The following is a 15,914-nucleotide window of genomic DNA, read 5'->3' on the forward strand; positions in this document are numbered from 1 at the left end:
TCCCATTGATACTGTCTGCGCAATTACGCACATGCGCAGTGGGGTGTTTTAGCCATCTGATGGAAACCAACTAGCAGGAATAATAAATAGCTAAGTGTTTTTCTCTCCTATATGATCAGACCTAACTGTACCTCTCCCCCTCCGTCCCAATGTTTACAGTAGATATAGCTTTAAGAAGATTTTAGGAACACAGACTGTTATGCTGCTCTCTCTGGTCCAAAGGTAATATGTGGATGTTCAGTAGACCCTCTATGTGACTGGATTACTACTGCTCCAAGGAGTCCACAGACGACACCGCCGCACAGATGTGAGTCTGCGTTTTTTCTAACTGTCGGCGAAATCCCTGACAGCCCATGTAGCCCAGGTAATGATAGCTGCATGGGTTCGTTGTTGAAGGCTACTGGTGCCTGTTATATCGACATTCGTATTACTTTATTATAGGCTAACCTAGACATAATTATTCTACAGACCAGCGGATTGTTTATCTTATCGCAAATGTGTTCGTTTCGTCAGTGCGAGTTTTGAGTGTCACCTTTGTTTGGCTGTGGTTGTTGACTGGAAAGAAGAGCGTTGTGCCTTTGTAAACGGGTGCGGGCTGTTTGTACTTGTTCTCTCTTGAGTAGGCTAAACGAAGACAGAAGTAGGCTACAGGAATATTTTAACATCGCCATAGTCACCATTCCAGTTAAATAATATATGTCAGCCGGTGTATGTTGGTTACCAGCAGCAGTTGCAGGCTACTGTTAGAGAGATACAGTAGTTCCACGGTTTTTAGTGTTTTTTGGGGGGCATTTTTTGGACATAGCCCCAGGTTATTGATCTGTGTGTAAATGAAAACCTTTAGGGCCAGGGGAGCAGCTATAAATTAGTCGAGTTTTGCCAATGCCTACAAGTCTGTTGGTTATTGTGTTGCAGTAACAAAGTTATTGGTAGTGTATATGCATTTCTTAATTTATTCACAGTATTTTTGTGTGGCTTTTGTAAGCACCATTATGAACAGCGGTGAGGGAGGGAGAGGAAGGGATGGAGGAAGAGAGGGAGGACAGGAGAGAGAACCTGAAAAGAGCCCCAAGCTGTTATCCCATCCTCTCCTGACCCTGGAAGTGATTTCCTGTGAGGGGTTGTCCTCTCGAACCTTAGCCCTGTCCCCTGCCAAAGAGCCCCCCACCCTGATCCAGACAGAGACAGAGCAGGGCGGTGCAGAGGGGACCGCAGGCAGAGAGGAGACCCCAGGAGGGGAGGGAGGGGAGAGGGTTGGACATTCACATGGAGGCAGACTGGAGGAAGAGGAAGAGAAGCTAAAGGAGAAGAAGGAGAAAGAAAGAGTGTTACTGGTGGATGACAGAGAGGAAACGGTGGGGAGAGAGAACCTTGCACCAGCCTTTAGTAGCAAAGACAGAGGAGGAAAGGAGGAGAAACAGAGGGAAGAGGAGAAGAGGGAAGAGGCCATCTCAAACCAAAGCCAAACCAAATCCAAATGTTGTCTATTACCTCGACGGAGCCAGCACAGCTCTGCCTCCTGCATTGTTATGGCCAGTGGTACACTGAACAATAACACCCTCATCACTCCTTCCTCTTCTCCAAAATGCTCTACCTTTTTTCCCTCGTCTCCTTCCTCTCAGAGCGAGACAGAGATGAGTGATACAGGAGGAGTGCAGGGCAGTAGTCCTAGTTTTCCTCTGAGCTTTATAAAACCCCAGAAGTCAGCCCTGCCTGAGTCCACCAGCACACCTGTTACGGATGATAGGAGGGCAGACACAACTCACACTTCCCTTATTGCCAATGGAGACACCGCCAAAGTTCCAAAACCAAACAACAACCCGAAAGAGACAGATGGAAAAAGAGAGGGAGATGGAGCGATAGATGGAAAAAGAGAGGGAGATGGAGCGATAGATGAGAACTTAAAGACCGTTTCTAAATACCTCTACCCCTCTCTGTCCTCTCCTGGCTCACTGGACAGTCACATGGCCTTGATGCACTCCTGGAACTCCTGCAAGATGCTCAAATGCCCCAAGTGTAACTGGCACTACAAGTCCCAGCAGACACTGCATGCCCACCTCAGAGAAAAACACCCTGCGTCTGGGGGCTTGTGTGTGTGTGGGGGCTCGGGGGAGAAGTGTGTGTGTGGAGGGTCAAGGGGTGTGTGTGTGTACTGTAGCACGGGGAAGGCCCACCCTCGTCTGTCCCGGGGAGAGAGTTATGTCTGTGAGTACAAGCCCTACCGCTGTGGTGTGTGTGGTTACACGACCTCCTCTAAAGGAAACCTCAGCATACACATGCAGTCAGACAAACACCTCAGCAACGTACAGGTAGCAGGACACACACACCCTGCGCACGGCACACACACACACTCCGCACACAATGGGGGCTACGGACGCACACACCCCACAGTCACACAGCCCCCTGCACACACAACACCCTACCCCAGCCATCCCTCCTCCCAGGGTAAGAGGTGGCGGTGTGAGGTGTGTGATTATGAGACCAGCATTGCTCGGAATCTGCGCATACACACCACCAGCGAGAAACACATGCATAACGTGCTGCGCTTGAAACAAACACACAACGTGTTACAGAGAAGCTACTACCTGGCCCACTGCACGAGTCTGCCTCCTCAACTCACACTGCTACACAGCATAGGTGAGAGACCACACACACATACTCAATAACTGTTCTGTTGGGCTCTGTTCGCTGGCACATCAAGTTAGGTTGATACTTGATTATATCCATGCTTATATGTACAGTATGTTTTCTCACGGCCTGTTTGTGTGCTGTGTGTTCTAGGTGGGGAACAGTCTTTGGATATGCATCAACTATCAGCAGAGGAGCCAGTCGCCCCGGATTCAACCCTGACCCCCTCCCCCTCTCCTCCTCCCTCCTCCTCACCATCCCCTTCTCCCTCCCCCTCTCCCCCTCCTCCACTGTCTCTCCCCCCCTCTTATCCTCTTTCCTGTGGTGTGTTCCAGTGCCTGGTGTGTTCCAGTTTCTCCTCTGACAGTCTGGAGTCTCTTAGGTCTCACCTGAGCGCCCCCTGCTCCCTGCCCCAGTCTGAGTGGCGCTCTCTGGTGGCTGGAGGCTGCTACTGCAGGCTGTGTGGCTACAGCACCCCCCTCAGGGCTAACTTCACCCTGCACTGCCAGACAGACAGACACAGGGCCCAGTACCAGCTGGCTTCCCACCTCTGGGAGAAGGGGGAGGCCGGGGACAGGGAGGAATTTGAGAAGTTGGTTGCTACAGGCAACCCAGTCCAGCTGAAGTGTAACTTGTGTGACTTCCAGACCACCAGCTTGGAGAAACTGAAAATACACAGCATCAACAGCCAACACCAGGCCAGCCTCAAAGTCTACAGGGTCAGTACACACACACATGATTTGGAGGCCTGTGTCATTGCTGTACTTGGACTATAAGATTCTTTCTAAATATCTGGCATATAGACAGCAAATAAAGCACAGGGACTAGATTTATTTAGTGCATCTTTCTCTCTATCACAGTCTAACCCCAACCTATCACCCTATGTTCCTCTCTCTCTAGTTCTTACAGCAGTATGACAGTACAGTAGATGGAGGGTCCTGGTTGTTCCACTGTGTCCTGTGTAACTACTCCTCCTGCTCTAAACTCCACTTATTGAGACATACCCACTCCCCTGGTCATCAGAAGAGGGAGCGTCACTACTTGCAGTTAGTGAGAGGGAGGAGCCTGGAGGAAGGGGAGGGGCTAGCGGCTACTTTCACCATTAGGAAGTGTCCCAGTCCTGAGACAGGTAAGAGACATAGCTGGTCTTTTCCAAATCCCTCCTATCTGAAGTGTGCACTTGTTCAGTCCCCCTGATGAATTTAAAAGTTTATGATTAGTGAAGGCATTGGCAATAGGGAGTTTCAACCATATTTGTACACCAGTCCAGAACAAGTTGACGAATAGAATGGAGAAAATTATCTGTAGGCCTATAATTCAGGGTGAAGAGAGAGAGAGAAGGAATGATTGATTATGGTCAGGGATCTATTGGGTTAATTGATTTGTCGAAACAAGCTTGTTACATCCCATATTGCCCCCGACAACACTAACTTGAGACGTCGCCACTGAGACACTGGTATTGAACTTTAATGTTCTAGAATAGAGATTTCAGGGTCAGTTACCCAGACTCAAAGCCTAATCCTGGACTAAAAAGCACTGTCAATAGAGATTCTCCTGAATGATTTTTAGTCTAGCAGCACTAGGCTTAATCAGGACCTGGGAAATCTTCCCTCAGTGTATCAATCAAATACATTTATAAAGCCCTTTTTACATCAGCAGATGTCACAAAGTGCTTATACAGAATCCCAGCCTAAAACCCCAGAGAGCAAGAAATGCAGATGTTGACGCACTGTGGCTAGGAAAAACTCCCTAGAGAGACAGGAACTTAGGAAGAAACCTAGAGAGGAACCAGGCTCTGAGGGGTGGCCAGTCGTCTTCTGGCTGTGCTGGTGGAGATTATAAGAGTACATGGCCATTAAGGCCAGATTGTTCTTCAAGATGTTCAAACGTTCATAGATGATCAGCGGGGTCAAATAATAATCACAGTGGTTATAGAGTGTGCAACGGGTCAGCACCTCAGGAGTAAATGTCAGTTTCTTTTCATAGCCAAGCATTCAGAGGTAGAGAGAGCAGGTGCAGTAGAGAGAGAGATAGACAGAGAGATAGATGGAGAGAGCAGGTGCAGAAGACAGAGATAGATGGAGAGAGCTACACAGAGAGATAGAGGGAGAGTACCTTTCCGATGACTCTAATGACTGCTTTCCTCTAGTCAAACTGTCAGGATTAAATCTGGACTGACTGTCAGGATTAAATCTGGTATAACTGTCAGCATTAAATCTGGTCTAACTGTCAGGATTAAATCTGGTCTAACTGTCAGGATTAAATCTGGTCTAACTGTCAGGATTTAAATCTGGTCTAACTCAGTCTGCGACTCTGTATTAAACAGTCAACAGTCAATACCAATATTCGGTCTGAATGAACTGGTCTGAACCCCAGAGGGTTTCCTAATAGAAAATGTATACTAGATCAATTAGTATACAGTATGTGTGTGTGTGTTGCTGTGTATTAACATACAGTACCAGTTTGGACACACTTTATTTTTACTATTTTCTACATAGTGAAGACCTCAAAATGATGAAATAACACATATGGAATCATCTAGTAACAAAATAAGTATTAAATAAATCTAAATATATTTTATATTTGAGATTCTTCGAAGTAGCCATCCTTTGCCTTGATGACAGCTTTGCACACTCTTGGCATTCTCTCAACCAGCTTCATGAGGATGTCACCTGGAATGCATTTCATTTAACAGGTGTGCCTTGTTAAAAGTTAATTTGTGTAATTTATTTCCTTCTTAATGCGTTTGAGCCAATCAGTTGTGTTGTGACACGGTAGGGGTGGTATACAGAAGATAGCCCTATTTGGTAAAAGACCAAGTCCATATTATGGCAAGAACAGCTCAAATAAGCAAAGAGAAACTACAGTCCATCAATACTTTAAGACATGAATGTCAGTCAATCCGGAAAATTTGAAGAACTTTGAACTTTTCTTCAAGTAAAGTCACAAAAACCATCAAGCCCTATGATGAAACTGGCTCTCATGAGGACCGCCACAGGAAAGGAAGACCCAGAGTTACCTCTGCTGCAGAGGATAAGTTCATTAGAGTTAACTGCACCTTAGATTGCAGTTCAAGTAATAGACACATCTCAACATCAACTGTTCAGAGGAGACAGCATGAATCAGGCCATCATGGTCGAATTGCTGCAAAGAAACCACTACTAAAGGACACCAATAAGAAGAAGAGACTTTCTTTGATCCAAGAAACACAAGCAATAGACATTAGACAGGTGGAAATCTGTCCTTTGGTCTGATGAATCCAAATTTGCGATTTTGGGTTCCAACCGCCGTGTCTTTGTGAGACGCAGAGTAGGTGAATGGATGATCTCCGCATGTGTGGTTCCCACCGGGAAGCATGGAGGAGGAGTTGTGATGGGGTGGGGTGCTTTGCTATTGACACTATCTGTGATTTATTTAGAATTCAAGGAACACTTAACCAGCATGGCTACCCTAGAATTCTGCAGCAATACGCCAATCCATCTGGTTTGCGCTTAGTGGGACTATCATTTGTTTTTCAACAGGACAATGACCCAAAACACACTTCCAGGCTGTGTAAGGGCTATTTGACCAAGGAGTGAGATGAAGTGCCTCATCAGATGACCTGTCCTCCACAATCACCCGACCTCAACCCAATTGAGATGGAGTGCCTCATCAGATGACCGCAGAGTGAAGGAAAAGCAGCCAACAAGTGCTCAGCATATGTGGGAAGTTGTTCAAGACAGTTGGAAAAGCACTCTTCGTGAAGCTGGTTGAGAGAATTCCAAGAGTGTGCAAATCTGTCATTAAGGCAAAGGGTGGCTACTTTGAAGAATCTAAAATATATTTTGATTTGTTTAACACTTTTTTTGGTTACTACATGATTCCATATGTGTTATTTCATAGTTTTGATGTCTTCACTATTATTCTACAATGTAGAGAATAGTAAAAATAAAGAAAAACCCTTGAATGAGTAGGTGTGTCCAAACTTTTGACTGGTACTGTATGTGTTACCTTTCTAGGTGGAAGCATTGAGGAGGAGGGGGAGAGGAGAGATTCCCTTTCTCCAGGCAAGCGATCGTTCTCTGGGCTGGAGGAGACACAGAGCCCCCTCTCTCCCAAACGCCCCAGAACAGACCAGCGCACTACTCACCAACAGGCTACTGCCAAGTGCCCACTGTGCCAGGACACACTAGTATACACACACTTGAGACGCCACCTCATACTCACACACAGTGTGGTCCAGGACTGTGTGGACAAGCTCATGAGTGTGGTAAGTGTGTGTGTTTCTGTGTGTGTGTTCTAGCTACCTTTTATTAGCAGAAGGGCAGTCAAGCTGAAGGAGCTCGCTTTTAGTGTCTCCAGCAAACAGAGTGCTCATTTTTCTCCACATCACCAACCTCCATTACTTTGCCCAGCATGATCAGTGCTCTTTGTCTCCCTCTTTGACTCCCTCTTCCTATTTCCCCCTTCATCCCTCTCTCACCCTTTCTCTACTCCCTTTTTCTTTACTCCCTTTTCTTATCTCTCCATCTTCTCTCACTTTCTCTATCCATCACTTTCCACTCTCTACCTCTCCATCTTTCTTTCTGCGCCCCCTTGTTCTTTCTCTATTCCCATCTCTCCACCCCCTGTTCTGTCTCTGTCTCCCCTCCCCCTCCCCAGCCCGCCGTTTTCTCTCTGCGCCCCACCCCCCATTCCCCTCCCCCTCTTTCTCTATGATAATAGCATAGGTTCATTAATTCAGACTTGGGTTATGATGGTCATTATGTTCCGTGCTTTCTAATGTCTCTGTTTAGATTAAGCCTGACCTTCACTCTCTCACTGGGGCATATACATATTATGTGTATGCTTCTCTTCTGTCTCTGCCATGCAAGTGTGTGTGTGTGTGTGTGTGTGCGCGTGTGTGTGTGTGTGTGTGTGTGTGTGTGTGTGTGTGTGTGTGTGTGTGTGTGTGTGTGTGTGTGTGTGTGTGGTTGATTTAAAAACACTATTATTAGTGTGTAATGGGAGAATGAGGTGATGTAGACAATAAAGGAGCATCACTATTATTATTCCATCTGCACTATCAAACAGGAAAGACACTGTTTTGACTGACTATAAAGGCAATCAGTCATCTGGATAGATTCAGACTGACGTTTTAAACCTTTGTTGTTGGTTTCTTTTCCAGGTGGCAGTGGAGCTGCCAGAGATTCTGCAGAAAGAGACACTGCAGATGGAATCCCACTCAAATATAAAGGAATCTCAAACAAACGATTGCAACACAAACAGCTCTTACACGAAGGAATCCCTCACAAACGAGTCTCAAACAAACGAATACCATACAAAAAAAGAAAAAGTAATCACAGCCAAAGATGTCCCTGCTCTTCTGACTCCTCCCTGTGAGGACCAGCACCCAGCAGAGGACAACACCTCTCACCTCCTTGAGTCCCCCAGCTCTCCCCCTTCCCCACCCACTCTTTCCTCTCTCTCCCCCAGCAACCTCCCTTCATCCAACTTACCCCCGTCTCCTCCCATTGATGCCCCTCCCCCCTCTGATTGTCATGGTTACAGGTTTCGCAGCGGCAGGTGCAGTCTAGCGGTCCGAAGGCAGAAGAAGCTGCAGCTGCACTGGCAGTACCACGCCATGAGGGCGGCGACAGAGTGCCACCTCTGCCCCAGACGCTGCCGCAGCCAAGAGGCCCTCCAGAGACACCTGCTCAACACACACCTACAGGACCTACACCTACAGGGTACACATCCTGACCAGAGTGGAGCACACATCCAACAACCAATCAGCCTGGAGGGGGAGGAAGAGGAGGGGGAGAGTGTGAGTGAAGAAGAGACAGATAAGAAGAAGAAGGAAGATGATGAGGAGGGGGAAGGAGAGCAGGGAAAGGGAGATGAAGGAGAGGAGGATGAAAAGGATGACCCAGATGAGGAGGAGGAGAGGCCCAGTTCAAGGGTTGGTGACAGTGACCAGGGTTCAAGGCAGCAGGAGGAGAAGGAGGCAGGGTCAGAACCCAACCCCAACCCCATTCTGGAGCAGTTCCTGGACCTGGCTCGGCCCTACAAGTGTTCCGTCTGCTGTGAGTCCTTCACTCAGAGAACCATCCTGCCGGTCCACTATAACTCTCTGTCCCACCGAGCCAGAGCCAGACGGGTCCTGCAGGACTCCAGCCCCAGTCCCCCTGACACCCGCTGCAGCCCGGCCCCGGACCCAAGTTCCTACCGCTGCAGAACGTGTCGGGTGGCTTTCAGCCAGAGTTCCACCCTGGACATCCACCTCCGCTCTGTACTGCACCAAACACGAGCCCGTGGAGCTCGGACCCAGCTATCACTGAACCCCCACACCCGCCAAACCCTAGTTCCAGCCTTGGTGCAGACCACTGCCTCCAGCCGTTCACCAGGGGGAGGAGAGGTATCTACCAGGGGAACCCCCCCAACAGCCACCAGATCAGCCCCTTCCTCCCCAAGTCCCTGTTCCTCCCTCAGTGAAGCCCAGCTGAGTGTGGGTGTCTCTGGGAAGGCTGAGGGCCACCAGGCTAAGAGGCGGAGAGTAGAGGACCTGACAGCATCTGGAGGACAGCAGTTACTCCAACAGCAGTTAGCCCAGGCCCAGATGCTACAACAGCAACATAAGTTAGCCCAGGCCCATATACAGGAACACACAGCCCTCCTCCAGCCCCAGCTCTTTAGTCCAACACTGCTCCCGCACCTCCCCTTACTGCAGCAGAACCTCTTAAAGCAGTTCCTCCCTTCAGCAGCAGAGAGTCTCCAACAGAGGAACCTCCTCTCTCCCCTCCAGTTCTCCCCAGACAGCCTGTTCTCTCTACAGCAGCAGATGCTCCAGTCCTTCTACCTCTCTGGAGGTCTGCAGCTCAACCCTAACATGAACATTAGTCAGATCACCTCAGCCCTCTCTCTCCAGACCATCTCTGCCTTCTCCTCTCAGACAAATGGGCTTAAACATCCCTCTCCAAAGCTGGTGACAACTAGCATCCAGTCTCTAGCCCAGCCCCCGAAATGTGAGACCCAGGCTGAGACAGCTGACAGTGACTCCTCCCTTCACCAGGCGGAGAACGAGTCAAACCCATCCTCCTCTCCTGAGGGAGATGGAGAGATGCAGGAGAGCGAGAAGAGGGATGGAGCAGAGAAGGCCCTCAGAGTTCTGCTGGAGAGATATGGCTGGGAGCTGGCCCTGCAATCCAATCAGAGCAGACAGAGACAACAGAACAGAGAGACGGGTGGATGCCTGGAGGAGGAGAAGCAGTGTGGAGAATGTGGGAAGCGGTTCTCTGACTCTCTGATCCTGAAGAGCCATCAGGAGTTTGTTCACCAGCAAATGATCACTCCGGTAGTGTTGGAGACGTTCTCCAGACAGTACAGGCTGCAGTATGACTGCCTCTACCCCCTCACACCCTTCCCAGTGGGGGACAATGATAATACTGTTGTTGCACGTCTAACCCCAGCCACAGCACCTGTACTTGCACCCTTACCCCCAGCACCAGTCTCAGATTCAATCCTTGACCAAGCCCAATCCCTCTCCCAAACCTCAGCCATAGGTCCAGATCAAGCTGTACCCACCACACCAGCATCTGTACCTGTAACCCTGTACACAGACCAAGCCCCAGTTAATTCCTCCTGCCCAGCCCAAGCCTCACCAACACCCTCTCCTCCTCCACCCTCTTCCCAAACACAACCACTTCCAGAGCAGCAGCAGGACACTATGACATCGACAACCACCCCTGCACCCTCTCCAACTATCATACCCCAGTCTAATCTCTCCATGCATTTCCCCTTATCCCAACTCCCCCTGCCCCCTCTTCCTTTACCAAGCCTCCCCACTCTTCCCTTCCACATAGACCTCTCTCTCCTCCCCCTTGGTCTAATGCAGCCCATAGCACTCCAGACTATGCTTCAGTACCAGTCCCTGTTATCATCTGGCCACCAACCACCCCTATCCCTATTCACCAACGCTCACTCCACCCACAAACCATCTCTACCCTCATACACTAACACACACTGTGCTCCTAGCCCATCTCTAACCTCATACACTAACACACACTGTGCTCCTAGCCCATCTCTAACCTCATACACTAACACACACTGTGCTCCTAGCCCATCTCTAACCTCATACACTAACACACACTGTGCTCCTAGCCCATCTCTAACCTCATACACTAACACACACTGTGCTCCTAGCCCATCTCTACCCTCATACACTAACACACACTGTGCTCCTAGCCCATCTCTACCCCCATACACTAACACACACTGTGCTCCTAGCCCAGCCCTGCCCTTTCTGAAGCGTAGGCTGGAGGAAGGGACACCTATGAGGGATGTGATGGACGGTGAGAGAGAGGAAGAGGGAGAGAGAGAGGGTGATGAGCAGAGGAGGGATAGGCGCCAGAGGACCACCATCAGTGCGGAGCAGCTAGAGGTTCTGTACCAGCGCTACAGTCTGAACTCCAACCCAACCCGCTCTGTACTGGAGGGCATCACCAGGGACACAGGCCTGAAGAAACGTGTAGTGCAGGTACTCTATCATTCTCATAGTAACATTTCTATAATTATGTAATGGTGATCATGTTTTGTGTAATAACATGTAATACTGCTGTGTTTGTCTGTCCTTCCTCAGGTTTGGTTCCAGAACACCAGAGCTCGTCAGAGGAAGGGCCAGCTCCAGACCCTGGGGAGAGGAGGAGGTCTGTGTCTGGGTGAGAACCACAGGCGCTGTCCGTTCTGCAGGGCTCTCTTCAAGGCTCAGAACACCCTGGACGCCCATGTCAGGGCCCACCACTGTTCACAGACTGACAGAGCTGCCTATGGCTCATTTAATCAGATGGGTCCTGCAGATGACTCCAGCTTCTCTCACAACCATTGATCCTACAGAGACAGGGAGGGTCCCTCTCTCTCCATCCAGCCTTTTCCCTCTCTCTCCCACCATCCTCTCTCTCCCTCCCTCCATCCCTCCCCAAACCCATTTCATCCCTCCCCAAGCCCAGGGGGCGCCCCCACTGAGAGAAAATACATTTCTGGGAAAACCGATTTGTCCTTTGACCTGAACAAACCCAAAATTGAAGAGGAGGAGAAAGAAGAGGAAGAGCATCTGTCAGTAAAAATATTCCCTTCGTCTGACCAGGCTCATGAGGGTAACCGTAGCAATCTGTTGTCTCAGGGATACAATTATGGAATGGCGAGCTTCAACGTTCAAGACTGACCAGAACACCAGTCCAAGTCTGTCTGAGTGTGGATAGGCATGTACCAAGACAGCAGCAGAGGCAGCGTACCCAGATGACCCACCAGCAGGTTGCCCAACTCCGTCTGCTACAGGGAGCAACCCAGCCCCCTGCGGTGTGAGGGCCTGGGGCGGCAGCTGGGCCTGGCATGCAGGGTAGTGCAGGTGTGGTTTCAGAATAACCGGGCCAACGAGAAGAGGGCCAGGAGCCTTAGAGTCGACCTAACCACAGGATAGAGAGAAAGACTGCAGAGGACAGGGGAGAGAACACAGCCATAAACCAAGTGCATGTCAGTCACAACAATAAACCAACCACACACACAGCCATGAACCAACCACACACACAGCCATGAACCAACCACATGCCCAAGAAGCCAAAGAGCATTCTACCAGTGTACCTCACCCCCTCCTCAGCCCAAAAACATCACAAGGCAGACTTCCTAGAGCTTTAAGACACCACTCCTCTGTTCCTCCCTCTCTCCTCTCCTGTCCGATACCTCAGGAGTTAACCCCTCCATGCCAACAGATGTCCCTGTCGAGGCCATATCATCTGGAGAACCAGGAAATGGTATGTAACCTTCCCACTTCTGTTTAAAGACTTTACTAGTGTTGTAGTTCTGTTGCAAGTACGAACAGATTCTTTCAAGATAGTCTAAGATGTTTGGTGTATAGAACGTTCATTCAAAGTAAAAGAACTGAAAGAAACAAAAGCCTCTACGGAAAACAAAAATAAAGAATATTCTTCACATAGAGCTTCTGCAAAGACTGGCTTGGATTCCAAAGCTTGTAACCAAAACCTTACATGTCCTTGGATTGTGTTGTCAACATGGTGGTTTTCATTTCCTGAACTGCAGTACAGACCATACAGTGAAGAGTAGATCTGAGACCGGTGTAGTACTAGGTGTGTACCAAAGGACTGACTGGTCTATGTGGTGCCGAAGCAGACCTCAACCTTCTCAAGCCTATGATGACTCTAATGCACATGTAAATGTTCCTTATGTGGATAATAGGCCAAATAGCACTGAGCTAAGTCCACTTTGTCCTTTAAGAGAGACGTCATATAAGAAGCTATTTTGATCATGTCCAACCAATATATGTCACAACAACTCCAACCAAACACTACACAACATTGTTTAGTAAATGTTAATGAATATGAATATTATGGATTGACGGTTGTTGTTATGCTTTGATAAGACAAGTGTTATTTAGTGGTTTATGAGAACATAATGTAGGCGTTATGATGTGGAGTTTAGGTAAGATGTTACCACGCACTCTAACCATCTCTCTCTCTGTGTATGACGTCTTCTTATTCTCTCTGTATTAATATTACTGTGGTAGTTATGATAATAATAACAGTAATAACTATGATAATATATAATGCTTTAAAACACAACCCAAAGACATAATAACACTGTAACCAGTGGTGCATAAAGCCCACAAAAACAACTTGAAAAGTTAGCTTGATAATGTATCATTGAATGATGGGAAGAAGAGTGACTGTATGAGAACTGCTGTATGAGAACTGCTGTATGAGGTATAAGAACTGCTGTATGAGAACTGCTGTATGAGAACTGCTGTATGAGAACTGCTGTATGAGGTATAAGAACTGCTGTATGAGAACTGCTGTATGAGAACTGCTGTATGAGGTAAACTGCTGTATGAGAACTGCTGTATGAGAACTGCTGTATGAGAACTGCTGTATGAGGTATAAGAACTGCTGTATGAGAACTGCTGTATGAGAACTGCTGTATAATAACTGCTGTATGAGAACTGCTGTATGAGAACTGCTGTATGAGGTATAAGAACTGCTGTATGAGAACTGCTGTATGAGGTATAAGAACTGCTGTATGAGAACTGCTGTATGAGAACTGCTGTATGAGAACTGCTGTATCTGCCTCTTCACCAGGCCACTGGTGACTGTATACTGAAATCTCCATGAAACCTACTACTGTACTAGGATGGAGTAGCATTTCTCAAAGCCAAACTCCCCAGGCCCTAGTGCACTGGGTAGATGAGTACTCAGTAGGGAACCAAACCCCAGTCCCTAGTGTACTTGGTAGAAGAGTCATCAGTAGGGAACCAAACCCCAGCCCCTAGTGTACTTGGTAGAAGAGTACTCAGTAGGGAACCAAACCCCAGTCCCTAGTGTACTTGGTAGAAGAGTCATCAGTAGGGAACCAAACCCCAGCCCCTAGTGTACTTGGTAGAAGAGTACTCAGTAGGGAACCAAACCCCAGTCCCTAGTGTACTTGGTAGAAGAGTCATCAGTAGGGAACCAAACCCCAGTCCCTAGTGTACTTGGTAGAAGAGTTCTCAGTAGGGAACCAAACCCCAGCCCCTAGTGTACTTGGTAGAAGAGTTCTCAGTAGGGAACCAAACCCCAGCCCCTAGTGTACTTAGTAAAGTACTCTACTGAGTAGGGAACCAAACCCCAGTCCCTAGTGTACTCGGTAGAAGAGTTCTCAGTAGGGAACCAAACCCCAGTCCCTAGTGTACTTGGTAGAAGAGTTCTCAGTAGGGAACCAAACCCCAGCCCCTAGTGTACTTGGTAGAAGAGTATTCAGTAGGGAACCAAACCCCAGTCCCTAGTGTACTTGGTAGAAGAGTTCTCAGTAGGGAACCAAACCCCAGTCCCTAGTGTACTTGGTAGAAGAGTTCTCAGTAGGGAACCAAACCCCAGTCCCTAGTGTACTTGGTAGAAGAGTTCTCAGTAGGGAACCAAACCCCAGCCCCTAGTGTACTTGGTAGAAGAGTTCTCTACGAGTAGGGAACCAAACCCCAGCCCCTAGTGTACTTGGTAGAAGAGTTCTCAGTAGGGAACCAAACCCCAGCCCCTAGTGTACTTAGTAAAGTACTCTACTGAGTAGGGAACCAAACCCCAGTCCCTAGTGTACTCGGTAGAAGAGTTCTCAGTAGGGAACCAAACCCCAGCCCCTAGTGTACTCAGTAGAAGAGTTCTCAGTAGGGAACCAAACCCCAGCCCCTAGTGTACTTGGTAGAAGAGTTCTCAGTAGGGAACCAAACCCCAGCCCCTAGTGTACTTGGTAGAAAGTACTCTTGAGTAGGGAACCAAACCCCAGCCCCTAGTGTACTCAGTAGAAGAGTTCTCAGTAGGGAACCAAACCCCAGCCCCTAGTGTACTCAGTAGAAGAGTTCTCAGTAGGGAACCAAACCCCAGCCCCTAGTGTACTTGGTAGAAGAGTTCTCAGTAGGGAACCAAACCCCAGTCCCTAGTGTACTTGGTAGAAGAGTTCTCAGTAGGGAACCAAACCCCAGCCCCTAGTGTACTTGGTAGAAGAGTTCTCAGTAGGGAACCAAACCCCAGCCCCTAGTGTACTTGGTAGAAGTACTCTACTGAGTAGGGAACCAGACGCCAGCTCCTAGTGTACTCAGTAAAGTACTCTACTGAGTAGGGAACCAGACGCCAGCTCCTAGTGTACTCAGTAAAGTACTCTACTGAGTAGGGAACCAGACGCCAGCTCCTAGTGTACTCAGTAGGGAACTACTTCAGAGCCATTGCAGTAGAGCGGTTGAAATTCTTTCCTCCTCAATGTAACCAACCAGATAGATTGTTTCAGCTCAGTCTTTGAGGACGTCCAGTTTGCTGCTAACGTATTTTGTAATATTGTAATAACTGTTATAACATCCAAGATGCAGTTTATAACCTGACCTTTAATTCTGATGTTATCAAAGAGATACTTGGGGATCCAGTATTTACTCATTCATGAATTACTATGTGACAGTGGTTTCTAAACAAAGCTACCAAGAAGATAATATGATTCTACAAAGATAAGATACTTCTTTACTAAAGATCTTGCATAGCTATGCTATGGCAGGTTAGATTGTATCTAGCCCTAAACCTTCCACAGATCTGTGTACCAGTCTGTTTCTTTTCTTGTGTCACTGGCTTGTTTAGCCATGTAGCTTTCCATGTTTGTCTCTGCTTTAGGCCAGGCAACAATGTAGCCATGTAGTGACATAGACACGTATCCATGCAGCCATGTAGCTGAGTAGCCACATAGTCATGTAGCCACACAGATTGTAACAATGCAGGGAAACTGGACACAGAAACCAGGCTAACCTTCCAAAG

General features: G+C 48.2%; 1 protein-coding gene across 11 annotated transcripts; it reads left to right on the top strand.

Annotated features, from left to right (window-relative positions):
- LOC106573438 (zinc finger homeobox protein 3) lies at positions 1-14,582 on the top strand. Of its 11 annotated transcripts, XR_006759710.1 has the most exons (8): positions 1-2,637; positions 2,782-3,347; positions 3,529-3,757; positions 6,627-6,877; positions 7,775-11,122; positions 11,225-13,358; positions 13,537-13,655; positions 13,705-14,582. XR_006759710.1 is itself a non-coding variant. In XM_014148486.2 (6 exons), exons 1-6 carry the CDS (start codon positions 939-941, stop codon positions 11,468-11,470), a joined length of 6,339 nt encoding a protein of 2,112 aa, XP_014003961.2. In that variant the 5' UTR covers positions 1-938; the 3' UTR covers positions 11,471-14,582. The 11 variants fall into 11 exon arrangements, 2 of the variants coding, with proteins under 2 accessions (XP_014003961.2, XP_014003962.2); XR_006759703.1 differs by having other exon boundaries at positions 11,225-13,655; XR_006759704.1 differs by having other exon boundaries at positions 11,225-13,470; positions 13,565-14,582.
- The last annotated feature ends 1,332 nt before the right edge of the window (positions 14,583-15,914 follow it).

This window comes from Salmo salar, chromosome ssa16 (genome assembly GCF_905237065.1).
Source record: "Salmo salar chromosome ssa16, Ssal_v3.1, whole genome shotgun sequence".
Lineage (NCBI taxonomy): Eukaryota > Metazoa > Chordata > Actinopteri > Salmoniformes > Salmonidae > Salmo > Salmo salar.

What these genes read in the sequence shown, in the direction of transcription:
- LOC106573438 (XM_014148486.2), top strand. Translation starts at nt 939, where the DNA reads ATGCATTTCTTAATTTATTCACAGTATTTTTGTGTGGCTTTTGTAAGC. An exon ending in TGGACAAGCTCATGAGTGTG is followed by an intron (nt 6,878 to 7,774) that starts GTAAGTGTGTGT and finishes TTTCTTTTCCAG; the next exon opens with GTGGCAGTGGAGCTGCCAGA. An exon ending in TGAAGAAACGTGTAGTGCAG is followed by an intron (nt 11,123 to 11,224) that starts GTACTCTATCAT and finishes GTCCTTCCTCAG; the next exon opens with GTTTGGTTCCAGAACACCAG.